This window comes from Cajanus cajan, chromosome 6, assembly GCF_000230855.2.
Source record: "Cajanus cajan strain Asha chromosome 6, NIPB_CcT2T_4, whole genome shotgun sequence".
Lineage (NCBI taxonomy): Eukaryota > Viridiplantae > Streptophyta > Magnoliopsida > Fabales > Fabaceae > Cajanus > Cajanus cajan.
Window position 1 is genome coordinate 20,244,180 of NC_138522.1, and position 27,365 is coordinate 20,271,544.

General features: G+C 33.7%; 1 protein-coding gene across 1 annotated transcript; it reads left to right on the plus strand.

The window, feature by feature from the left end:
• Positions 1-10,821: 10,821 nt before the first annotated feature.
• Positions 10,822-26,440, plus strand: LOC109792242 (uncharacterized). Its single transcript, XM_020351636.3, has 10 exons — positions 10,822-10,973; positions 12,084-12,157; positions 12,379-12,493; positions 22,735-22,771; positions 22,929-22,998; positions 23,245-23,349; positions 24,286-24,436; positions 24,544-24,626; positions 25,840-25,933; positions 26,035-26,440. Exons 2-10 carry the CDS (start codon positions 12,124-12,126, stop codon positions 26,120-26,122), a joined length of 777 nt encoding a protein of 258 aa, XP_020207225.1. The 5' UTR covers positions 10,822-10,973; positions 12,084-12,123; the 3' UTR covers positions 26,123-26,440.
• The last annotated feature ends 925 nt before the right edge of the window (positions 26,441-27,365 follow it).

Consider the following 27,365-nt stretch of genomic DNA (forward strand, 5'->3'; position numbering starts at 1 on the left):
CTTCCCACTGTAAAAGTATAGATTGAACATGCTGTTAGGTGAAAAGACAATCTCATATGTCTCAAGCTTTAATTTTTAATGACAACAAACATAAACATTTTTCTAAGAGAAAAGTTTTTCAGATCAAGCATTAAGAAAAATAGATATAAGATGATTGGTTATCTTAACATTAAGTCTCATAGACGAAGCACTTGATTAGTAAGACAAATGCTTTGTATTTATATCATTTACAATGTTTGATAATAGACTCATCTTTGCTTGCATGACTCCTTAATAAATTGGATAGAAAAAGATTCTTTGGTACTCACAATTTGTTAAAGGAACTAAATAATGCTTTATGTTAGAAAATGACTAGAATATCCCTTGAAGCATGAAAAACTTCAAAAGAAGTTGCTTTGGGCTGACACATGCATGATTCTTTTCTTTTGGTACCTAAATGGTTATAAGTAGCTTCATCGATCAGATAAGAAGTGACAATTTAGTGAAATACATTTATTGTATGCATTTAATGCATCAATAGATATTTCTCTCTATATAAAAAAAAATGAAGACTAATGAATTAAGCTTGTGAGAAATGCTCAAAGATTTGCAATGATCATCTTCATGAAGCACTTATATAATGAAGCTTGAAGATTCAAAAGAGTATGAAAAAGAAACATGAAAAGAAAAGAAAAAGATACATTCATTATAAAAATATATTCATTCTTTTTGTAAAAAGCCTTGTACTTAATTGTTTGCATCATGTCTTGATAGTAAGATGAAACAACATTGTCATTTTACCTAGCTTTAACTTTGTGTTATTGTTTTGAACTTAAAGAGGCTTATTTGTAAAAGAATACTTGGTTGTTAGAGCTTGGAGAGGGTTATCTGTAAAATAATACTTGGTTGTTAAAGTCAAGAGAGGCTTTGTATTGAAAAAATACTTGGGTAGTTGCTTGAAGAAGCAAGTCAAAGAACACTTAGGTTGAGTTAAAAGTAGCTTATGAAATACTTGTATCTTTGTGAAAATTAGTGGAACTTGATCGAGTTGATCAAGAAATGGAAGTAGTCTCAATGGTTGAGACGAACTAGTATGAAAACATTTTGTGTTCTTCTTACTTACTCTTCGTTTGCACTCTTAAAGTCTTACTACTACTTTGTTGTTTCAAAGCTATTTGAGTTTTTTATTAACACCATTCAACCCTTTTCTACTATCTCTTTTTCTCCACACCTATTTTGATGTTTATTAATGGTATGTTCATTTCAAGTTGCCTTATGATGCTTATTTTGTAGGCATTGTATGTTGAGCTTAACATGGTGATATCTTCGACGAATTAATGATCGCAACATTTCTCGATGAGTTACCCTAGGGGAACTCGAGCAGGGGAGTGACTCTCCTTATCAAGTTGGAAGTTTTATGCACGTAGGTGTGTTGGGCCAATCTAGGGGTCGTGTACTCCTCTTTTGTTGGGGCATTGGTTCTTGAGCGAATGTTGTTGTTCTCCTAGCGTAGAGCCTAGAGATTTTGTTTGTAACGTACATGATTGACTTTGTAATGTATGTGATCAGGTTCGTAACATGCTCAATTGATCTTATGTTGTTGACGGATGACTGTTAAGACTTATTCATTACATCTTGGCATGGCTTTCATGCAATGTAATAATTCAACATTGTATGGTGTATTAAGTGGGCTCATGGTGGCAATAGTTACCACGAGTTCCACGAATGAAGTTGCGATGACATAAACTATAGCTTATTGCCCTGGGATTGAGTTAGGGTTATCGGTTGTTGTGGAAATTTCTGCTATGTTGTTGTTCATGTCTTGTTTCGAGTGGAAACCATGTGTGGTTGATGGATAGTTTAACTTTGGCCCCATGTTGGGCGCCAAATGTTCTTACCAAAATCTACAAGTGCTTCAACAATTGGATGACATTCTTATTGCTCTAGTATTTGTAGCAGTAAGCACCTGCAAAGACGCATTGATGCTCAAGTTAGAGGACAATTTAGGTTAAGAATGAGATAAGGGTAGAATGATACTTGGTGCCCCATATATAGGTAGTTGATCTTTAGGTTTAGAGATGTTGTATGATATCTTGGAGACATATTTTGGTCGAGCTAGGCAATACAAATTCATATTTATATTTAAAAAGATCATGGTCCTTTATATGTTATTGATGGAGCCTTCATGAGAAAAAAAACTCCATGGAACTTGTTCAAGCCTTCTCCGCGGATCCTTGAGATTGATGCAAGGATGAGGAACAAATCCGGAGAAGCAAATGTAGCCAAAGATGAGCCAAGAGTCTCGGTTAGAAATAGGAATTCCTAAATCTACAAAGAGAAAGGCTCAAGGTGAATTGGAGAAGAGTTTTCTCCTAGGTGACTTCGGTGAAGAGAATTGATTCAAATGATCAATTTCTCATATATGCCAAAGTGTTCAATTATACGGACCTAGGAGGCATTTATAGACTAAAGAAGTGTGTGTGACAAGCTTGGCTTAACCTAAGGTTAAGTTAAACCATGGTATGGTTTAACTTACCTTAGGCGCCAAATTTGAATGTTTAAATTCAAATTTTGGTGCCAAGGCCGGTCACCCCATGTGCTACTCCATTTGCATGTGATTTAGCATGCATTTGAGAGTGAATTTCGGTCACCCCATGTGCATGAGTGCACATGGCCGAAATGCTCTCTAAATGTAATGCTAATTACATGTAAATTGAGATGCACATGAAACTCCTTTTAACCTAAATCATGCCTAGACTACTTGGCCCAAAATACAAGGCCCAAAACAAAATACAAGCCCATTGGACCCAAACCTAATCTACATGGGCTTGAGTTAAAGCCTAACTAAAAAGTACTATGGGCTTCTCCTGAGCACTGGCCCATTCTTCATGCATCCTCTTAGTCATAGCCCTAGTAATACTATATTTGAATGAATGCAAACAATTTACCCTCATGTTTATAACAATAAATAAGTAAATAGTTAGTAAAGTGTTACAATAGATGGTAAACCATACACTAAAATTGTTGTTTCATAGATTAATCTATTATTCATACTTTTATGATGCACCTTCCACACCCTATCCATTCTTTCTTCTTCCCAGCCATCCACCACCAATATATCACCATGGAACACTATCAACCTCTTCTTCTTCCATGAGTGTAGATTTACACAATGTAGATCTGCCATGATACTATGGAGACATATGAATTTAGATCCGCCTCAAGACAATTTTTGGCAACTCAACAAATGCACAAAAGTTTGAATCTCAAATTGATAGTCGGAGGTGAGATGTCTTATACATCAAAATATTTGCAACATGGAGTTCGTCCCTCATTGATGAGTCCCAAAAACACAAATGGTTGCAATCCCTCAAACTAATGGTCAAGGCCTTGCAATGGTTGTCGAAGGTCAGCTTGGTGTGGATGACATTAAGAGATTATGGGACCCTAGGCACTAAGATGTGGAATGGAATTGGAAGTCAGTCTAATTGTGTAGCGTGAGGAGGAAAGTCATGCATGGAGAGGCAAAGGGTGCAACATGAAGGGTAGTGGCTAGATAATGGTGTCGAAGGAGTTATCACAGTGGAACCGTAGAGAGGAGGGTAAGGGAGAAAACAAATCAAAGAGGAGGGAGAGGCCGATGGTGTGGTCAATGTTATTTTTTGGAGGGTACATTGAATTAGGTGGAAACTAAATTAATCTAAAGGTCATTATTTGGGGTGCACCATGAACTATTTGAAAGAATAGTCCACCCTATAATTCATCCCTCTTCACATGATTTTTACTATTTTTATCATTTTCTCTTTCCTCCATTTTCAAGTCAAGCTTGATAATCAACCTTAGGTCCACAGTGCTAGAATCCCATTATTGTCTAGTGTCAATCCTCCCTTTAACGACAATGCCTCAACATAGGCAACAATCTCGTGATGAGGTTGTCGATGAGGGAATCAAAGGTGAGTTCATGTGATGGATATAATCTACAACACCATGTTCTGACCCTTTCATAAGCAACAATTCCAAATGTGAGGTGTAAGTGTTTCAAATGGTTGGAACAATAGTTGTTCAACTTTATTAAAACGTCTCCTTTTTGAGTTTTCAAATCAATGAAATCATTACTTTGTATTTTGTACTTAGATATTTAGGATTCTCCAATGCATATGCATTTCATGATAGCCACGCATCCTCTTGCTCCTACACCAATTGTTATATGGGCAAAGGTGAAAAAATCTTGAAAAATGAGGATGGAGGAGAGAGAAAATAAGGGAAAAAAAGAGAAAAAATAATGTAAGAAGGATATATGAATGATAAGATTATGCCCATGGAATGAATCTATTGGTTTATAATTATGGTCCACCAAGTGACACCAAAAATATGTTACTAAAATATTTTTTTTTTTAAAAAAAAATCATTGACAAAAAAGAAACAAATCAGAAAAATATTCTTTATAATACATGTATATGCTTAAGGAGATTTTCTTATTTAAATCATTCCAATTTAAACATGTAATTAAAAAAGAATTATTTCAATTATGCCTTTCAAAATTATAACAATAAATGTAACCTGTATTGATAAAATAGGCATAATTAAATAAGAATGATAATTTAAAAGATAAGCAACTTGATGTACAAGGACCACCGACAAGTCATATCCTCATACATACAACTATAATATTTACATCCATACAATCTTCAAATTCTTTGCATGCTCTTTCAGACTCTTAGAATAAATGAGAATATCATTGATAAACACCACAAAAAATTTATCCCAGTATTGATGAAAAATCCTATTTATGTAATTCATGAATATTGCTAGAGCATTAGTCACACCAAAAGACATAGCTAAATACTCATAGTGGCCATAACACATCTTAAAAGAAGTCTTCAAAATATCTTCCTTCTTTAGATAGATTTGATGATATCCATATTGCAAATCAATCTTCAAGAAAACTAATGCCCCCTTCAGTTGGTCTAAGAGATCATCAATTCTTGGCAACGAGTACTTGTTTTTCATGGTTATTTTATTAAGTTGTCGGTAATCTATGCAAATCCTTATGCCATCGTCTTTATTCTTTACTAGAAGCACAGATACTCCCCATGGTGGCACACTAGATCTCATGATATGTTTTAGCAATAATTCTTCTACTTGTGTATTCACTTTAGCTAATTCCATCGATGACATATGGTATAGTGCAATCGACACTAGACTAGACCTATCCATTATCAACATTATGATAATAATGCTAGTAATTCATCATCTTATGGAATTTGGAGGTGTACTCCCCAACATCCATGTTCCTTTTATTGAGATATAAGAAACCCCTTACCTTCCGCTTCCTCAAGTCTCTTGAGAAATAGTTTCCCAAGAAACTCTCCTTGAATACCTCCCATGCAATCACATCTTCCTTACGCAACAAAGTGATGAGTCATTATTTTCCCTTATTTTCTTACCTTTCTGTACTTATTTCAATTTCTGATTTATGCTTAATTATTTATATTCTGCACTATTTTCTATTTGGGCTTTAATTGGACTGGTAATTCATATTTTAACTAATTTAAATTTTCTGAATTTAATTATTCTAATTTTTATTTTCAGGGCAGTTTAATAATTATCTGGGCTTGGAATTAATTTTTGGACTTCAAGAGGAGCTGCCACGTCATCTGCCATGTCAGCGCCACATCAACAACATACTTACATTTTTGTTAATCTTGTATTATTCATTTTCGGGCCAGACACATCCAGATGGGGCCTTAATTTCGTTTTAGGTCATAGGAGTCTAGGTTAGGGCTGACTTGGCAGCCACTAACATGAACATTCTGATTTGACCACGTTTTGGAGAGCTTCCTTCCTTTTGTTGTTTTTTGTTTTTGCTTCCTCTCTGTTTTTCTGCTCTCTATTCTTCACTTTTTTGCTCCCAGTCACGTTTGATTTTTGCTGGTTGTATTTTGAGACTGCATTTTTGTTGAAAGAATACAAATTGTTAGTTTCATTTTCTTCTCCTTCTTCCTTGCATTTTCGTTTTCATTTCTGTTGAATGGAAAGCTAAAACCCTTGGGGTTTGCTCCTTGAGAAGATTATAATCTCTATTTGAGGTTTTATTCGTATATGTATCTGTGTTATTCTTTCTTCTTCTTCATTGAACCTCTACATTGAAACGTTTTTGACACCTGCTCATGCTTAATGAATCAGGTTGCTCACAAGTTGCTTAATCTTGTGGGGGGGTTTAATGTTGTATACGTTTGCTTAATTCGTGTAGGGAAATCTTGAGTTAATCTTCGCTTAGTTGGTTAACTCGGATAGAACAAGGATTAAGTTATGAACAGAGAAATCTTTTGAGAACCAGGGATAAAAGAGTTGCAATCTGAACAAGGAGCCAATCCATTTTTCATTTGTTGTGCTACCTGCGTTTTATTTCATTTTATTTTGTTATAAACTAAAAAAATATGAACCAAACCCCCTCCCCCCACTTTGTGTGTTTAAGCCTTTGATAGAAAAAGATGGTCCTTGAGAGACAACCTAGGACAACTTCCTAGTATTGTATTTAATTATTTTATTTGACCGGATACGGCTTCGATCACAAAGTTTAGCTTACAAACTTCCACCAATCTTCAACCTCCCCACTCAACATGTAAGAGACGTACAAGACTTTATGTTCTTCATGACATCCCATAGCATTAAAAATTTTCTTTATCTCTGAAATCTATATTTGTGCTCCTTCAGGGTCAAAATTGCCCTTGAACCTTGGTGGGTTATGCCTTCTAAAAGCAGACAATCTTTTGTACTCTACAGATTCAACATCTCGATCTTGGACTAAACTCTCGAGCACGTGAGTCATCCGAACTAATAGTTCAACGGTTGTATTTCCTGGTCCTTCGACCATGATTCCTAAAAGTATTACATTAGTCTCGTAATGAAGTACAACTTAAGGGCATAACTATTCCTACTAATAACAACCAAACATACATTTCATAAAAAGATCAAGTCACACAAATCCGTACTCAAAATACTAAGTAGGTCATACAAACAAACAATCCTTTTATATTCCTATTAATATTTTTACAGGAATATAAGAACATACAACATGAATAATCACAACATAAGAAATAAATTCCCACACCACAGTTAAATTGTCAGAACTTACACTTTCCTAGTCTTATCATTTTGTTAAATATCCTAAGGTTTTTCCATATTCTAAATTTATTTTTTAGGTGAGAATAGAAAAATAAATTCATCTTAGAAGTCATTTTCTAAAAACAAGATAGTTGGAGCGTCAAACATCCAACGCTTGATCATAAGCGCTAAATTTCTCATAAATCAATTTTTCATAAAATAAAAGTGTGGACACACATTTTCACTTATTAAAACTATTTTAAGCTCCAAAAACAAATTTAAAATAAAATATTAATTCCCAAAAATATTAACATTTTCATGCTCCAAACAAATGGTCTCACAAAAGTGATCAAAATTTGTTTCACTTATTTCTTTTGCTAAAAAACTCTTTTTTGAATGATCTTTGAACTAAACCTAAGTATTCATACCCAATAAATCCATTTTTGATATAAAAAATTAAAATAACCAATATATCGATGCAGACTAAAACAACATTTTTTTTAAGATTAAAAGAAATTATAACAAGCAAGAATTCAACGGTTGAGATCAACTCCCTTTACCTCAAGGAAGCTTTTCTCAAGATGGAATGAAGAAAACAAGCTTTAGACAATTTTCCCTAAGGAGAACAAGCTTTAGGTAAGTCAAAAGAGAAATAGAAGAAGAAAATCAAGAAAGATGAAGTAGGAAGCTCAAACTAAGTGATTTACCTTGAGTTTGGCTAGAACAAGAAGAATAACTCTAGAGAAGAAGGAACAATGAATAAGATGAAGATAAAAAATTTTTCTCCCTCCCCTTGTAGTTGGGCGAAAGAATGAGAATAGAGAAGTGAGAGGATTCGACTTAAGTTTAAAGGAATAAAATAAGATTTGGATGAGGTTAAGTCAAATTATGAATAGTAATAATTTCTCTTTCTTTTCTATGTAAATTTTAAATTCTCTCTCTTCTATTTTAAATCCACAAAACTATAAAATAATTAAGAAAAAGAAAAAATAAAAAGAAAAAATAAAAAATAAAGAATAAATATAAAACACTTACTTTAAATTAATAGTTATAAGAAAATTTTGTTGAAAACTAAGGGGGGTGTATTGGTTTAGGATTTCGTAGGATTTTAAAAGACTTTTTTGAGTAAAAAAATCCATTGGTATTCAATCAGGATTTTATGTCACTTAAAAATAATCCAGTGGTATTCAATCAGGATTTTCAAGATTTTTTAAAGAGTCCATTAAAATCCATTGGTATTCATTTGAGATTTTTTACAACTTAAAAACAATCTATTGGTATTCAAAAATATAAGGATTTTAAAGGATTGTTGTGTGAGAGGGATTTTGAAGGACTTTCTAGTGTTATCTATAAATACCAAATTCATAAAACAATCCCATCCAAACCCATCGGATTTCGAAGGATTGTTTGAAGTGACTTTTCAAGTGAGTTTTTTATCTTTTTTTTCTATGCTCCTGTCTTCTCCATTTTTTCTTTGCTAATAATACTGCACTATTGTTCATTGCTCATATATAATATTGTAATATTGTTCTCATCTCATTCTCCTATTTTGTGAAACTCTGATATATAAATGATAGTGTCATTGATTTGTTCTATTTTTCTGTTCGTTCTCTTTAATTGACTTGCTTTATTTTATTCTATGTAGTTGAATTTGTTCCTTTATATAACACAAAAAAATGCTTAAAATTTTAACTTTTAAGTGGTAATTTTTTTTATAACACACATCAAGAAAAGAAAAAAGTGAAAGATGAAATTGATATTATAATCTCTACAATATATATATATATATATATATATATATATATATATATATATAAAGATGAATTTGTTAGGGTTTCTGTGAGTAAAATGAGATGAAAATTGATCTTAATTGGGGGAAGAACCCTCTTAGCATAAAAATTGCGATTTATCTTCTTCCCTTAAGTTTGTTACTCTTATTCTCCTCCTTTTATGACTCAACAATTATTTTATTTTTTTTACTATGAATTTTTCTTTTTCTTTTTATATTGTGAAATTAGGACTTTTTTATATTTTAAAAGAGAAAATTAACATAAAACGTTGCAGTATCTAATTTTTTAGGGTTTAGAATTTATGTCTTCATTAGCTTATTTTTTAAAAGAGGAAATATTATTAAAATATTTGTTAGAATAATTTATATTTATAAATATCGTTAAAAATTATCATATAATATATAACTAAAATAATATATATATATATATATATATATATATATATATATATATTCCTTATATCTAAATGCTTATTCTTTAAATAATAATAATAATAATAATAATAATTATTATTATTATACTAATATTATATATATTGCATATGTAATTAGGTAACTATTTTTTTGGTGGATTGTGGATTTCCTAATCGACGCCAATTTTTAGCTCCATTTCGAGGTGTAAGGTATCATCTACAAGATTTTGCAGGTCAGGGTAATCACCCTGAAAATGAGAAAGAATTGTTCAATCTTTGTCATGCGTCTTTAAGGAATGTGATCGAGAAAATATTTGGTATTTTTAAATCAAGGTTCACAATTTTTAAGTCAGCATCTCCATTTTTATTTAAGACACGAGTAGAACTTGTGTTATTATGTGTAACACTACATAATTTTCTACGTAAAGAATGTCGTTCTGATGAATTTCCAATTGAAGCGGTGGATGAACCTTCATCTTCAACGTTACCAATTAATGAAGATCATACTTTTGAACCTATTATTCAAATCCAGGAACAAGAGCGAAAATACGCTAATGCTTGGAGGATTAGTATAGATATGGATATGTGAGTGAATGCTATTTAAGAGGACAAGATATTATGGAGAATTATTATTATTATTATTATTATTAATTCTCTAGACATTATTTTTTTTATTATTTTTGTCTTTGACTCTTTAAATTTGAATGTATGAATTTTTTTTTGAAATCTTATCAAATGTAAAAAATCCATGAAAATTCTACAAAATCCCACAGAATCCATTAAAATCCTGATTTAAAAGTCTTGCAGAATCCATTAAAATCCTGATTTTAAGTCTTGTAGAATCCTGCAAAATCTTAAAAGTCATGAAAATCCTGCAAAATCTTTTAAAATCCTTAGGATTTTTTTTAACTAAAAAAGTCCTTTAAAATCCTAATCCAATACACCCCCCTAAATTTTAATTCTAATTGAAAGTATATTCTTTCAAATCATAATTAATATTTCTCATAAAAATATTTAAATCTCATACTAAAAAAAATAATTCTCAATAATAAAATAATATACTTATATGTAAATTAGTTTAAATCATACATATAAACATAACAATCAAATTCACCTATCAAATAAATCAAATACTTTAATGAAATTGAGAACATAGTAATTATAAATTAAATAAAATCAAACATTAAAACTATAGTGTTACACACCATACATCACTTGGTAGATCAGAAAGGTACAGTTAAATGTTTAAAATTTTTGTAATATGGTTTAAAAAGAAAAAAACATAAAGTCGGAGATCTGGACCACCTTAGGATATGGGATCTTCCACCAATGGAATCGTGCATCGTCCTCTGACACACGCCGCTACTGTTGTCGCAGATCCTCGTCAACGACACGTGGCCGATCACATATCCAACACTCTTTTACATCTAACGGTTCTTGCTCACCCTCGAATAGACTTACATTGACATGACAACATTTAATTTAGCCCACAATACCTTCAATAAAATAAAAAAAATAATAAGAAGAAAAATTCAAGTGGTGTGTGTTTTAATTTTTTTTAATATAATAATTTATTATTCATACGGAATAAGGGGAAAAAAGATTAAAAACAAGGACGAGACGAAGAACACAACATAGCTTCGGACTTTTTTTTTGCTCTCTGGAGTTACAACACAACCAAAGAGGTTTGTGTCTGTAAAACTTGAATCCTCGTCCTTTCAATTTGTTTTGGGGGTCCAATCTGATGGTCCTTTCTGTATTATTATTATTATTATTATTTATTTTTTAAAAGAATTAATTTATGGCTTTGAGTTTTTCTGTGTTCTGCTTATGAGTTGTGGCTGGTGAGTTGCATATAGTGGAATGTGGATATATGGATTTCATTTTTATTTATGATTCTCATTTATATAATCTTTATTGAGATTTACTGTCAAATTTTATTTTATCTCCATTTCTTTTGGGGATTTCTGGCTTTTCTTTGGGGGTGTTTGTTGGGCTGTGTAAACAAAATTGACCTAGTTCTGACATTGAGGTCATTGAATAAATATGCATATACTTACATTAATGTGGTTTGTTTTTGTCTAATAAGAGGGATTTATGTTAAAATCCCTAGAACACTTGGGGCTGTCTTCTTTTAACAAATTTTAAGCAACAAATTTATCTCATGTTGGTTTATTTTTTGAACAAATGTTCTCCAATACTTTTTTTTTTTTTTTGGCTTAATGTCTCAGTTAACTAAGAAAGTCAACCTACCCAATAGTTCAGGTACCCTCCTCTTCCGTTTTCCCAATCATGGTGACACCTGTATTTCTTTTGTTGCTTGAGTTTCATTTTGCTGGTTTTGGAAATGGGTTCCTGTCTCCTTCCTTCCTTTTCAATTATTTTAAATGGAACAGAACTCCTATAAGCTCCCATATTTTTCAAACGTATTATGGTTTTTTAAAGTTGATATTCATCATTGTTGTAATTTTAATGTTATAGAAAGCTGGATAATGCAATCAGTTTTTTATTTGGTTCCACATGTTTGGTTGTCATATGCTTTTTTTTTTATTTTTAATATTTTTTATTTTATAATATATTTTTTTATATTTTTATATTTTTAATTTGTTTACCTTTATTTCTTGAGTTCACAGCTTCTGCTGTGAATTAAAATACTTAAGAATGGAGTTTCTATTTGTTTTCATGATTAGATGTCAGATCTTCATTTACTCTGGACATGTTATCATTACAGGTCTGGTCCACTTAACTGAATTTTTAGGTATTGATTTCCAATTTTCTATGTTTGCTTATTGCAGCTATAGAACTATTCAATAGGTGGTATTTTTAGAGGTTAAAATGAGCTTTGCTGCGCCATCACTTGGTTCTGCTGGTAAGTTTTTTCCTCTTCAGTCAGCACCTCTTTCTGGATTGTGCCTACTATACTTCAGGGTGTAGTTTATCCCATGTGGTGGTCTGGGAGGAAGTATCTAGGCTTTTTTTGGGATGGATGATTGATGTTAACTACCATTGGATATTATGAAGGAAAATCGATGTCTCAATTCGTTCTTTTTGTGATCATTCTCCATTTACTTTATTATGGCTTCATTTTAGGTGGTAGATCTGCTAGAAGAGCATTTGAGTTTGGAAGAACGTATGTTGTCAGGCCTAAAGGTAAACACCAAGCAACAATAGTCTGGTTGCATGGCCTCGGGGATAATGGCTCCAGGTGACATGAAATTTCCTATTACTCTTTCCCAAATTTATATAACTGAAAATTCATTTGTGGTTTGGAGACATGTTTCAATGCTCTTTTATTTTCCAGGTATTATTTATAATTACTCTTGTGAATTGTTGCCTAAGATAGCTATGAATTGAAGGAGCAATGTCATAATTTTGTCTTTTTTACTTTTTAACTGCTTTTACTGGTTCAGTTGCTTTTTCAATTTTTAAACCCTTTCATTCAATTCTAATTGTCTTTCATTGAGAACTGTTGTATGTCTAAGTTTAAAACCAAATTTCAGGGATATTATTCACAAAGAGATTCCTTTTATAATGTTTTCCAATGTCCTTTGTACATATCCTACATGAATCATACGCTGCCATTGGTCAGTGTAAAACCAAATCATGAGATGTACTCTTGTCACTGATGCTTCTAGTGACCTTTGTACATATCCTAACCACCATAACTGATTTTTAATATTTTGTCATCTTTATCCTCATAGATACAATCATTTCATATTCTGTCCTTTTTCATGTGGCTACCCATGCATCTTAATACTCTCTTGTTACCCTTTTAAAACTTATCATTCGCTATCATATAGTATAGTTAGTCATATAGTAGTATGATAAAACTTCCTTCAGTTTGATAGGTACTTTGCACTCAGAAATAACCTTGATGCCTTTTTTTTTTCATTGTAAATCACTCAGTTTGTATGGTGTGTGTGACATCTTCATTAATTTCACAATCATTTTGTAATATTGATCCTAAATACTTCAACTTCGAAACATGTGTGATGACATCTTCAACTTTTGGGTATCTTTTCTAAGCTTTACTTGAAGTCTGGGTATCATCAAGTTCAAATGAAAGCAAGAGAAGTATACAAAACTACTTTTAAAACTCATGCAGGCCATTTTGAGTACCTTGTGATGTCATTTGGGCTCACCAATGCACCTGCCACTTTTCAAGCTCTTATGAACCACATCTTTCATCCTTATTTGTGAAGGCTTGTCACAATTTTCTTTGATGACATTTTGATTTACAGCCCCACTGTCAAGGATCATGTTTCTCATCTACAATTGGTATTTAAAACTATCGGGACCATAAGCTCTTTGTCAATAGGGAAAAGTGCAATTTTGCTGCTGCAAGAGTGGAATTCCTTGACCACTTTATCACTAAGGATGGAGTTTCTACTGGTCCTGCCAAGATTTCAGTAGTGGTAGATTGGCCACAACCTCAAAACCTTAAACTCTTGAAAGCTTTTCTGGGGTTAGTTGGCTGTTATCAAAGATTTGTTTCTAATTTTGGCAAAATTGCCAAGCCTCTAACTGACATGCTTAAGAAGGAAGGATTTACTTGGTCTAAGGAGTCACTTGAGGCTTTCCAAATTGATACAATCCTATCCATGGAAAGAAGAATTACGATTGTTTTCGACAAATGCATCCAGGGAAATCTCTTACACCTTTCTTAAACATGGTATTGATGGTGGTTTGTGTGCTAATTACTCTCTTCTTAAAAATATTTATAGGATTGTCAGTGTCAAAACTCAAAATTGCTTCATTCCCTCTTCTTTTATCACTAGCTTCTGCACTTTCCTCCTCTTTATTAAGGCTTAATTTTTTGATCAAATTTTGTTTGTTGCAAACCAACAACAATTTCCCACATTTCCTTCTTCACTTCATCGCTAACAACCTTGCAGGCTCCAACATCCTTGTGAGTGCCAGCCAAGTGATGCTTCAACCGGTAAACTCCCCCTGTTATTACCTTCTGACAGTATTTGCATTGAAGTTTCCTAGTATCCCCACCGACTAAAATACAATGCTTCCAAGCTATATCATTCCTATTTCCAGGAGCATTTTTGGGAGCAACTGCTACAGAGGAGTTTGGAACTGGATTTGAAGTCATTTTAATGATTGTGTGTGGAACAACAATATGATAGAGTTGAGATGAGAATCAGAGCAAGTGGAATTGCAGAAATAAAGCAAAAGAGTTACAATTTATAGAAGACTCTTTAAAAAAAAATAAAAGAGATGGATGGCATAAATAAGAGAAACGTACAAGTGAAGGTGTAGGCTTACAGCAGAAACCTGCAGGCTTGCAGCAACAGAATCACAAAGATGAAAGGAGAGTGCTGTAACTTTTTGGGAAGAGAGATTGCAGCAAACAAAATTGTATTTTGAGCAATTTGGAAGCAAACAAGGAATGCGGGAATGAGCTTTTCATAGCCAACACAAACAGAGAACGAGAAAGATGGAATGTAATCCAAGTGTGATTGGAAGTAATTAAATAGGTTTAGAAATGTAATTAGGAGTGATAATTTTTTGTTTATTCGTAAAGGAAGAGCGGTAGTCTCTTTTTTTTCGTAGAGGGGGGGGGGGGGGGCTGATGTTGTTACAATTTTTAGCCAAAGGAGGATTGGGAGTATTTGGGTTTTGGAGGAAAAAAAGAGTGGGCTTAAGTTTAGGATTTTTTTTCGAGTTGAGCAATGTTTTAAACTCCTAGTTACAAAATCGGGTTGCAAACCCGACTTGTGAAATAACCTAGAAATAGGCTCACAAAGAGTGCCGTTCCACAATGACTTGTGATCTTCAACGTCGATCTGCTACAGTTCGACAAATTCCCAATCTAGAGTAGGAGCAAACTTGGGAGTGGTTTAGTAGATCGTGAACGTGTACAATCTTACAAGTGAAACTGCGATTTTGACTACCATAGTATTAAGCACTCTAAAGAGGCCCCAAGAGCATTTGGCGTGCAAAATTATTCAAAAATGTAACGAACTTTGTGCCAAAATCACCTTGGGATCATGTTTCACCCAACGATTGTAGGAAGAGTTGCTCTAAGAGCAAAAATCGCTCGGTAGTCAGTTTGGTCACCCATTGATTTTGAGAAGAGTTTATTTATGAGAAGGAACTTCTTGCTATTGTGTATGCCACCAGAAATGGGAACCTATTTGTTACATGGTCCTTTTGTGATAAAGACTGACCAAACAAGCATTAAGTTTTTTCTAGAACAAAAGCTCAACACTCCCTTTCAGCAGGTATGGATGTCCCAACTCATGGGTTTCAATTTTGTTATTCAATCAAAGAAGGAGACAACGAGTGACTAATATAGTGGTTGATTCTCTTTCAAGACATATTGGAGTCGAACTATTATCGTTGATGTTAGACAATGCTCAACATGGATTATTAGACCAAACTAAAGTTGTTTGGCTTTCGGACTCTAAGTTGCAGCAACTTATTTCTGACTTAATTCAGAATACCACTTCTCATCCTAAATTCACATGGCCTAGAGAGGAATTAAGAAGAAAAGGTAAGTTGGTTATTGGTGTGGACTTAGCACTAAAAGATGTCATTCTCAAGTGGCTGCATGACTCCTGGTTAGGAGGCCGTTTTGGAAGAGATGTAACAGCAGGAAGAGTTAAATCATCATTCTTTTGGAAAGGCATGCTCAAGTACATTCAACAATATGTCAGAAAATGTGATATTTGTCAGAAATGTAAACCAGACTTGGCTTCTTCTCCGGGTCTATTACAGCCTCTTCCAATCCCTAATAGGATTTGAGATGCTATTAGCATGGATTCTATTGAGGGCCTTCCTTCCTCTGCTGGAAAGCAATTTATCCTAGTAGTAGTGGATCAATTGAGCAAGTTTGCACATTTTTACCACTGTCACACCCTTAAACAGTACTTGAGGTTGCTCAGGTTTTCCTAGATAACATCTTTAAATTGCATGGAATGCCTACTTCCATTGCAAGTGATAGAGATCCCATTTTTCTTAGTAAAGTTTGGAGTGATCTCTTTGAACTCCAAGGGGGTGGCATTGAACAAGTCTATAGACTACCATCCTCAATCTGATGGTCAAACTAAGGTTGTCAATAAATGTCTCGAGACTTACCTTCGTTGCATGTGTACTGAGAAACCATCCTCTTGGTCTCATTGGTTTTCTCTAGTTGAATGGTGGTACAATACGAATTTTCACACTGCGATTCAAACTACCCCGTAAGTAGTTTATGGCCAAGCTCCTCCTATACACCTCCTTTATTTGCCTGGGGAAACCACTAATTCCGCAAATGACAGATCTTTAGTGGCTAGAGGGGCCACTATTAAACCCTTGCACTTTTACTTGTTGCGTGCCCAGAATTGCATGACCCAACAAGCTAACAAACATCGCAGTGACACAGTCTTTTCTATTGGTGATTTTGTTTACTTGAAGTTGCAGCCTTACACACAGCTGTTACCGAATGGCCCATTTAAGGTTTTGGATCGTATTGGACAGACAACTTATCAGTTAGAGTTACCTGCTACAATTGGAATTCATATTGTTTTTCATGTTTCACAATTAGGTTCCTCAATCAAAATTACATTTTCTATGAAAAACATGCATTTAGGGATAATCTTTTGTATGTCCTTGATAAATACATCCAAGACAAGATTGAATAAGGATTCAAGGTTTGTATATACTCCAATCCTTTTTAACATTCACCAAACTCCTTCCAACCTGTGTCCACAATAACACCCAGTTCTTTTATCTTTGTGTACCGAAGTTTAAATCCTATAGTATCTAGCTCCTTAGCTATTTCTCCAACCCATTAAGGTTTTTGAATACAGAGGATGTTAATCCTTCTCCAAATATTGGCTATCATCTCTATCTAAAGACTTTCCTGTGAAAGCACCAAAAAGTATAGATCATGAGACTTTGACAATAACTAGATATCCAAGTAATTTGTTCACTTTAGGTAGTTAGACTTGTTGACTGTGAGTCTGTGATTGCACAGTGTTTCTTGGTATCCAACTATGTATATTGTACTTTTTCTACAGCAATTGAATCTGTAATATATATGGTTGTTCAACCTAAACTCCAAACTATGAAATTGAGATTGATCCTACATGCATGAGCCGTATTTTCCATCTAAAGCTACCTAATTAAGAGAATTCTAGTGGCTTACTTTTGATTAGTTTTATAATATTTCCATCTTTTCAAAAAACAAAATTCGTTTTGAATCTGTTATAAAATATAAGGGTCTGTTTGGTTTAAGGGAGTATTTTGTTATTTTATTTTATGTGTTACTGTTAACTAACATTTACAAAATGTTACTTTGTTTTCATTTTATTTCTCATTTTTAAATTTTTATACAGGAAATGATGATTAGGAAACAAAGTGAAAAGGTTTCATTTTTTTTTTGTAATTATCAGTGGAAATAGAAAATACAAACAGAAACATTTCCTAAATCAAACATACTCCAAATTTTCAAAGAATGATTTAAGTGCATCTCGGTAAATTGACCTTATGACATTTTTTTTTGTACATAATCATTTTAGTTTGCTTTTTTGCTTCCTACTTATTCACTCTCCTCCTTTCCCCGCTGTAATGTAATCACGTATTCCCTCTTACTCCTAATAGCATACTAAGTTACTAACAGAATGCTACCGTATCCTATACTAACCTCCTCTTACTAACTCAGCCCTAGCCCAACTTTTCTTTCTCCTTGAATACACTCTCCATATCCAAGGCTGTTCTTGCTGCTGACTCAGCACCTGCTCATTTTCTAAATTCTGGGCCCTATCACACAAGGTATTTGTTATAAATTTTCAAGAGAATAGAAAAACAGAGGCTGCTGAACGGAGAGCAAAAACTTATATTCTATGAGAAAGATAGAGCTTACAATCTTAAAACCAGAAAGATTACAATTTATAAAGCTTAAACAATAACTACCCAATAACAATATGGTCCTAGAAATAAGCCATGAACAGAACAGAGATAATAAAAAAAACTTCTAAAACATTCTAACTGACTCCGTAAGACTAGGAAAGCAACAACAAATAAAATAACAAAATCAGAATGTGGTTTCAGTTCTGAAGCATTTTCCTAACACTCCTCCTTGCTTTAGGAGCTGCAAACACCAATTTTTTTTCCTTAAAAGCTCGAACATACTGACCGAAAGTGGCTTTGTAAATAAATCCGCCAACTGATTTTCAGACTTGCAGTAAATCAAAGTCACACATTCCTTTGCTGCACTTCTCTTAGGAAGAACAACTTGATGTTGAAATGCTTAGTTTTCCCATGAAACATAGGATTATGGGAAATAGCAACAGTAGCTTGGTCGTCAACAAATATCTTAGTGCTTTCTTTCTACTCCAGATTCAGATCCAGTACAATCTTCCTCAACCATAAAGCTTGACTGACAGCAGCTGTTGCCGCAATGAATTCTGCTTCAGCAGTGGATTAAGCCACGATTTCTTGCTTCTTCGAACACCATGAGAAAACACTAGATCCAAGAGTAAAACAGTAGCTTGAAGTACTTCTCATATCATCAATGGAACCATCCCAGTCACTGTCAGAGAAACCAGTCAACTTAAATTCTTTGCTCCATGAGAACTTAACACCAAAATCACTCATTCCTTTGACATTGAATTATTCTCTTGGCAGCTCTAAGATGTAATTCGCTTGCACAATGCATAAACCTGGACAAAATGCTTACAACATTTAAAATATCAAGATGTGTTGCAGTAAGATACATCAAACAACCAATCAAACTTCTGATGTATCTCTCATCAACTTTATCAGCTCCATCTTCCTTACACAACTTCTCCTTTTGATTCATTGGAGTGCTTGCTTCTTTGCATTCTTCAAACTTAAACTTCTTCAAAATCTCCTTGGCATACTTCTTCTGGCAAATGAAGACTTCATACTCAGCTTGTTTAATTTCCATTCCAAGAAAAAAAAGGTCATTAACCCAAGATCTGTTATCTCAAAAACTTTCATTTCTTGTTTGAATTCTTCAACCATTCCTGCATTATTTCCTGTCACCAAAAGATCGTCAACATAAAGTGAAACTATCAGAACATCGTTGCTCTGCTGTTTAACATAAAGAGTGGCTTCAGACAAGCTTTTTTTTAAAATTGATGGTCAGTAAATGGTCATCTATCCTGCTGTACCAAGCTTATGGAGCTTGTTTCAACACATAAAGAGCCTTCTTGAGAAGATACACCTTGTCTTTTTCTTCATTCTTTACAAAACCATCAGGTTGTTCAACGTAAATTTTTTCATGCTAGACAACATTTAAAAATGATGATTTTAGATCAAGTTGATACACTTTCCAATTCATTTGAGCAGCTACAGCAAGCAAAATTCGTATGGTGTCCAAATGGGCAACTAGTGCGAAGGTGTCTGAGTAATTCACGCCAAAGATTTGAGCATAGCCTTTCACAACAAGTCTTGCCTTGTATTTGTTGATAGAACCATCGGCATTTAGCTTCATTCTGTACACCCATTTGGCATTTTGGCTCCAAATTACCTTCCTATCCTGGGGTCGATCAACCAATTCCCATGTTCTATTTTTCTCAATCATAGACAATTCTTCCTTCAGGGCAACCATCCAATTTTGATTTTTCTTTGCTGTTCCAAAATCTGCAGGTTCACAAACAGCAATGTTGCACCTCATAAATATGAGAGAGTAATCTAGTACCTCTTGCTGGAGCATCGTCTTCCAATTCATTCTGCGAATCCTTTTCTTCTAAAGTTCTTAAAGCAGGAAACTTAAATTGCAGATCTGCCACACTTTGATTCTTTTTCTTTGCCTCATCCCATTTCCATTCTTCATCTTCTATGAAGTGAACATCTTTGCTAACAACAATGCTTCCAATTTGTGGTTGAAAAATTTTATAGGCTTTGCTGATAGTTCTATAACCTATAAAAATGCCTGGTGATGCTCTTTTGTCAAGCTTGTCACACTTGCTTTGTGGAACATGAGTAAAACACAAACATCCGAATATTTTGAGAAAATTTAGAGATGGTTTATGACCATGCCAAGCCTCATATGGTGTCTGATCCTTGACTGTTGTTGTGAGGAGTCTATTTTGCAAGAAAACGACCGTATGTGCTACTTCTACCCAAAATTTATTTTGTAGATTCTTCTCATGCAACATGCATCTAGTCATCTCTAAGATGTATTTGTTTCTCCTTTCACTTACCCCATTCTGTTGTTGAGTATAGGGAGTGGTTAATTGATGCTCAATGCCAGCTTCCTCAAAAAATCGATTGAAGTTTTCTGATGTGTGCTCCTTGCTATTATCAGATATTAGAATCTGAATTTGGTTGCCACTTTGATTTTCTATTAATTTTTTGAACTTCCAGAAAGCTCCAGCCACTTCTGACTTGAATTTTAAGAAAAAAATCCAACACATTCTTGTGAAATCATCAATAAAGGCAACATAATATCGATTACCTGCTAATGAAGGGGTTCTTTGAGGTCCAGATATATCTGTGTGGATTATTTGCAACTTACAAGTGGCTCGTTTTGCTGGCTTAGGAAATGGCTTTCTTTTTTTCTTTCCAAGTAAACAAGTAGGTAGGTGATCATCAAGATCTGGAAAATCAGTTGCCATTCTCTTGGACTTCATTTGCAGCAACCCTTGGTGGTGATAATGCTCGAGCCTTTTGTGCCAAACTTATGTGATGTTTTCCTTGATTAAAAAAGCAGTTTGCTCTTCCTCCAATGGATTTAGAGCAAAGCTTTTCCCTTTCATTTTTATTTTAAAGATGTCCTAACTAGCTGCATCTCTAATCAGGCAAAAATTGTCTTCAAAAGTAACTTTAAAACCTCTTTCAATCAATTGGCCAACACAACAAATTTTGTTGAATTTCAAGTACAAAGAGGACATCAGGAATAAACTTAGTACTTGAGCAACTTGTTATGCAACATTCCCTTTTCCTTTGACTGATATGTAATCACCATTGCCTATTTTGACTTTGGTAATGTTGGTTGGCTTTAATTCTTTGAAAAGCTCCCTATCATTAGTCATATGATTGGTGCAACAACTGTCAATTAGCCAACTCTCATTGTCTTCGCTGCTTGTAAAACATGTGGCCACAAAAAGTTGATCCTCCTCCTCCTCGTGATCAGCTACCTTAGCTTCTTACTCTTGTTGATTTTTGCTCTTGCATATGACTGCTTCATGACCTATTTGATTGCATTTAATGCATTTAGCATCATGTCTCCGCCAACATCTGAATGGAGGGTGACCCATTTTGCCACAATGTTGGCAAGGTGGGTAACTTTTCTTTTCACCTTTTCCTTTGTTGTAATTATATGCATTACTCTGACTACTGGCTGGATGATTCCTTTTGTAGTTTTTAGCTTGTTGGCTCTTGGCTAGAAGGGAACCTTCAATAACATGATCTTCCCTCATCAATCTTCGTTGCTCTTGGGCCTGGAACGCATGTATCACCTCTGCAAAAGTGATTTTAGACAAATCCTTTGTGTTCTCCAACGAAGCAATAGATGCTTCGTACCACTCCGGCATCATTATTAGAATTTTTTCAACAATTCTGATTGCCCAATAACCTTATCTTGTTGGCAATACCCGACAATTTGTCGGAGTATTCCTTGATTGTGTCAGATTCATTCATCCTTTGAAGCTCAAATTCTCTCATTAGGTTAAACACATGCATGCTTCGAATTCTTTCGTCCCCAGCATATTCCTCCCTTAAATAATCTCAAATTGCTTTTGCAGATTTGAGTCATAATCCTAGTGAAGATGGTTGTAGAGACACCAGCAAAAAAGGCATGATTTTGCCTTTTCTTTTTGGGTTTTTCTTTCCTTGTGATTCTTGATCTGGGCCATGATGGGATTGTCCAACAGTGGAAGGATTTCATAATCTTCTTCTACAACTTCCCAAAGATCCAACGCTTCTAGGTAAGTTTCCATTTTGACAGCCCAAAGATCATAGTTATCCCCATTAAAAACTGGAAGTGCTGCTTGAGAAAAGCTCGTTTCAGAATCCATTCTAGGTCCCGTAAGGAAATGGGCTCTAGATACTAGATGTTATAAATTTTCAAGAGAATAGAAAAAGAGTTTGGTGAACGGAGAGCAAAAATTTATAATCAATGAGAAAGATAGAGCTTACAATCTTAAAACTAGAAAGATTACAATTTATAAAGCTTAAACAATAACTACCCACTAACAATATGTTCCTAGAAATAATCCACGGACAGAATAGAGATAATAAAAAAACTTCTAAAACATTTTAACTGACTCTGTAAGACTAGGAAAGCACAACAACAAATAAAATAACATAATCAGAATGTGGTTTCAGTCTTGAAGCATTTTCCTAACAGTATTAAGAGAAGACATGTATTGAGGAAGTGAAAACTTCAGGATTAACGACTAGAGTCAACTTGATGTTTAGCATGGTTTTAATCATGTGGTTATATCTCATGACAGAACCTCATTTTCTGCTTTGATTATGCAGTTGGTCGCAGCTCTTAGAGACCCTTCCTCTTCCAAATGTAAGGACACAGAACTTTGAATTATTAAAGGAGAACTTATATGGCTTATGCTTAGTTTTATATTCTAGGAATATGTATGATGCAGATTAAAAGCTTAGGTTTAAAAGCTCATTGTATAGTATAGTTTAAAAGCTCATTGTTAAAATGTATGATGCAGATTAAATGGATATGTCCAACTGCTCCTACTCAGCCAATATCTATATTTGGTGGCTTTCCGTCTACTGCTTGTAAGTTTTATTGTTTTTTGGCTCTTATTGGGGCCATCAACATCTAATGATTATGGTTAACACATTATAAACTGGCTTATGTGCTACAGCATAGAAGTTACATAATAGTCACATTGCATAGAAGTTGCCACATGGTGTATAGAAAAATGCATTTAAAGACAGAGCTAATGCTGTGGGTTTTAAATATTGTAGGAAGTAATAAACTTAAATTGGTCTTGACGAATTTCGTAACTGCAACTTTTACAGGGTTTGATGTTGGAGAGATTTCAGAAGATGCTCCTGATGATCTAGAAGGTTTGGATGCTTCAGCTGCACATGTTGCAAATTTGTTGTCTACAGAGCCTGCAGACAGTACGTTTCTCTTGCAATGTTTTTGTCAAATTTATGTTCCTTCTAGCTGCTTTAATTTTTAAATAAGAAATTTATTCTGTCAATGCCATGTTCTGTGACGTAATGCTTATTTTTATGCTAGGATGTCATAAAAATTAGAAGTTAATAATTGTACTCTAGCACAATTTTCTCTTATTCATGTCTTTTAGTTACTTGGGGAGCAAATTATCCTGGCATATGGTCTATGTTTCATCCAAGTAATCTAACAATCATGTATAAACTTGCAATCAAATGATAGAATAGAATAAAGAAATAGAAGAACATAATAGTAAATAGAAGGGGAAGAGCACCTTACATGCTTCTTTAGTATAATTATTAAATTCATGCTTGGCTTAGCTTATTTTAGTGAAATAATTGTTTTTTTTTTGCCAGCTTTCTAAGAGTTCTTTTGAAAAAATGTACCAAGTGTAAACTTCTGAATCTACATTGATATTTTAAAGCTGGATGACCTTGAAATCTCATCAAAGTAAAATTCAGTTTTTGAATGTGTTGGGAAAAAATATGCAAATATTTTCCACATAACTTATTTTGAGATCTACCAGGTTGTTAGCCACATTCCCCAATTAGGAACATAATTTAGAAGAAATGAGAATGGCCCACAGAGCCAAGTTCGCCAGCCTCTGTTAAAAGTTCCTAGAGTTAGTTAGCTCCCTAACTGTTCTAGTAGAGGAAGGATATAGAGGAATAAAACGTAAATGAATTCAATATTAACATGGTTGAATTTCTCAAAACCTTACAACATTTATGCTGTCAAAGGGAAGTGAATTTTTAATTAATTCTCCATAGGACCATAACTATCACTGTTTTTATTTTTCTTGGTTGTCTAGTTATTTTTGTCAACCGCAGGAAAAGCTATATGTATTGTAATAATTTCAAGTCTGTTATTTTGTATGACAGTTAAGCTTGGTGTTGGAGGGTTCAGCATGGGAGCAGCTACTGCCCTGTACTCCGCGTCCTGCTTTACTGCTGGAAAATATGGGAATGGCAATCCTTATCCAGCCAACCTAAGCGCAGTTGTTGGCTTAAGTGGCTGGCTTCCATGCTCAAAGTATGGCCTTCTGACTATTTTAACTCGTCATGTTAGTTTGGTTCACCCTTTGCCCCCCTTGCGTTTTATATTATAGGATGAAATTGTTATTTTTGTTCTTTGTCTAGGACCTTGAGTAACAGGTTACAAGGGGTAGATGAAGCTGCAAGGCGTGCTCAATCCTTTCCCGTGTTGCTGTGTCATGGAAAAGGTAAATCTATGAAATTAAAATGTGCTATTCTTTAAGAATGAAATCAGTAGAATGAAAAGTGTTAAAAGTATTAGTAGAGGATCGATAAAAAATCCTCCATAATGGAAACTATTAAAAATCATGAAGCCAAGAAAATCCAAAAACCAGGGCAAAAAACCAAAATGCATTGAGCCTGCGGAGTCCAGCTAAAGATTCTATCCTAGGTATGACCCTTGAAGCCACAGTTGCAACTAAGACATGGATATGTAAAAACAGCACTTTCAGGTATTAAATTTGAGGGCAAAGAAAGTAAGATGCACCATACTTAAATATACTAGCATATTCAATTCATATAGATCATAAAATACACTAGCATTCCTCCAACCTCCCACATGTAAGGACTGCAAGGATGTACACTGTACGAAATCCTTTTCATTGAACCCATAAAAATGTACTAAAGAAACACAGTCAATGATTTTCAATAATGTAAAAATGGTTATTCCAAAGAAAAGTAACCATAAAATACACTAGCATTCCTCCAACCTCCCACATGTAAGGACTGCAAGGATGTACACTGTACGAAATCCTTTTCATTGAACCCATAAAAATGTACTAAAGAAACACAGTCAATGATTTTCAATAATGTAAAAATGGTTATTCCAAAGAAAAGTAACCACCCTGTAGTTTAAGTGTTCCCGTGTCTGACCAAGATACACACATAGCATTAGCACATATAGAGAAAAGACTGATGTAAGTTCTGACATTCACCTATATGACTTTGGCTTCTATCAAAGTTGGCAGTAGGCCCTTGTTTGGTTTTGCTTAATTTTTACGTGAAACACATTTTGGACTAAACTATTTTGATAACAAACTTTTCTAAACACAAAAGAAGATTACTTTAATCAAGCACTTCTACTCTATTTTAACATAAATCATTCAAGGGCTGAGAAATACATGGCGACCTAAGTTGGTAATTTGCTATTTCGTTGATGTTCTAAACTCATACTTCATCAAAATACTGCCAGACATTCCTTATTATTTAAACTATATGATTCGTTAACAATTACCATTGGTTAATGTTTAATACCATTTATCTAGGTTGTCTAAAATTTTCCATATATTTAGTTCAAATAATCCATACAATTTCCTTTTATAATATCCCAATTGCTGGATTCCAAGCTCATTTTTGTTAACATTCGAACTATTGGTGACATTTGCACATATATTCTTTCAGGTGACGATGTGGTTCCTTATAAATTTGGTGAGAAATCATCAAAGTCCTTAAGTTCAACTGGATTTCAGGATGTAACTTTTAAATCCTATAATGGGTAATAAACGAAAAGCCCTGTGAAACATTTTGTTCTAGTTTATATAAAATCCTCCTTATCCCTTATTATACTTCAATTTTGTCTCGACTTTTCATAAACAGGCTTGGACATTACACAGTTCCGGAAGAGATGGATGAGGTTTGTGCTTGGCTAACGTCAAAATTGGGCCTTGAGGGAAATACTGCTTAGTTAGCAAGCAAAGGAAGAGAAATGTGAAAAATAATTCTTTCCCTTTTTGGTCCATCATAATTTTAAGTTGTTGCAGATTTGCTTAGATTTATTTATGTTGATGATATGCATAATATATTAACAAACCATTTTTAAACACTTAGGAGGCCTGATGGCATCTTCACGACATGGTACTGTTATTGAAACAAAACATGGTGGTTCTTATAGCATTGTCACGGAATGCTGCTAATATATTATGCTGAAGAGGATTCTAAAATGCTATTTGAAAATGATTTATATATCATGGGGCATTGATCTTCCTTTGAGTGGGATTACTTATATCAGGGGTGCACATTTTTTTTAACGTGTTATAGTATGAAGAGTCAATAGGTTCTATTTTGTTTTTTCTTTGCCGTTCACAATATTCAACTCAAGACTGTTAAAGAAATTGAAACTTTTTTTGGCTCAGACCAACAATGTTTTTTGTATACATGTTTTATTTTGCATAAATTTGAACAAAATCCAATTTAAAATTAATTTCTTGTATTGGATTTTACAATGCAACAAACTTTCAAAATTAGTTTTGTTTTTGATCAAACAGTTTCACACACAGAAAATATGAAAATTGTAATCAAATTATTTTTTTCCTAGATTTTCTAGCAACGAATAATATAGATATAAGTACATTAACTTTGAAAGTTGGTTCTCAGCCACTCAATGGTTAATTAATGGTGTTTCAAATTTCAATGATGTAAACAAGTATTATTTTTTCTGAGGCTTGTAGAGGTCAATTTTTTTCTTTTTACTACACAAAACAGGAGTAGATACCATTGCATCAGATGCATTCATGGAATTATGAATCGTGGCAGCCTTCTACAAGCAACTGCCAAATTCCATTGCATTTTTCATTGAGATTAATGAGAGAAACTTTTCAAGAGGAGAGCTAGATTCGGCATTAGTTACCAGACTTTCACAAATTGCTTTTTTACTTTAATCCCCGAAAACAAACGGGTTTATACACTAGAGAATCATTCGTTACTCAAAAAGTTTCCAGATATGGATGCAATTTGCATAGCTAAGAGCACCAACAGGGCAACAGTCCTTCCAAAAGGGTTGTAATTTACATCTTTCATTAATTGATTCTTGATTGATTATAATTTATGTTAACTATTTATCGAAATTTTTAACAGATTAATTTTTATTTTTTATAAATATTTAAAATATATGATGATGTTGACTTTGATATATTTCATAATAAAAAATT

Excerpts from the sequence above, each read along its gene's own strand:
- LOC109792242 (XM_020351636.3), top strand. The coding sequence starts at position 12,124 with ATGAGCTTTGCTGCGCCATCACTTGGTTCTGCTG. Across the intron at positions 12,158-12,378 it reads GCCATCACTTGGTTCTGCTG|GTGGTAGATCTGCTAGAAGA; the intron begins GTAAGTTTTTTC and ends GCTTCATTTTAG. Across the intron at positions 24,437-24,543 it reads GGCTGGCTTCCATGCTCAAA|GACCTTGAGTAACAGGTTAC; the intron begins GTATGGCCTTCT and ends TTCTTTGTCTAG.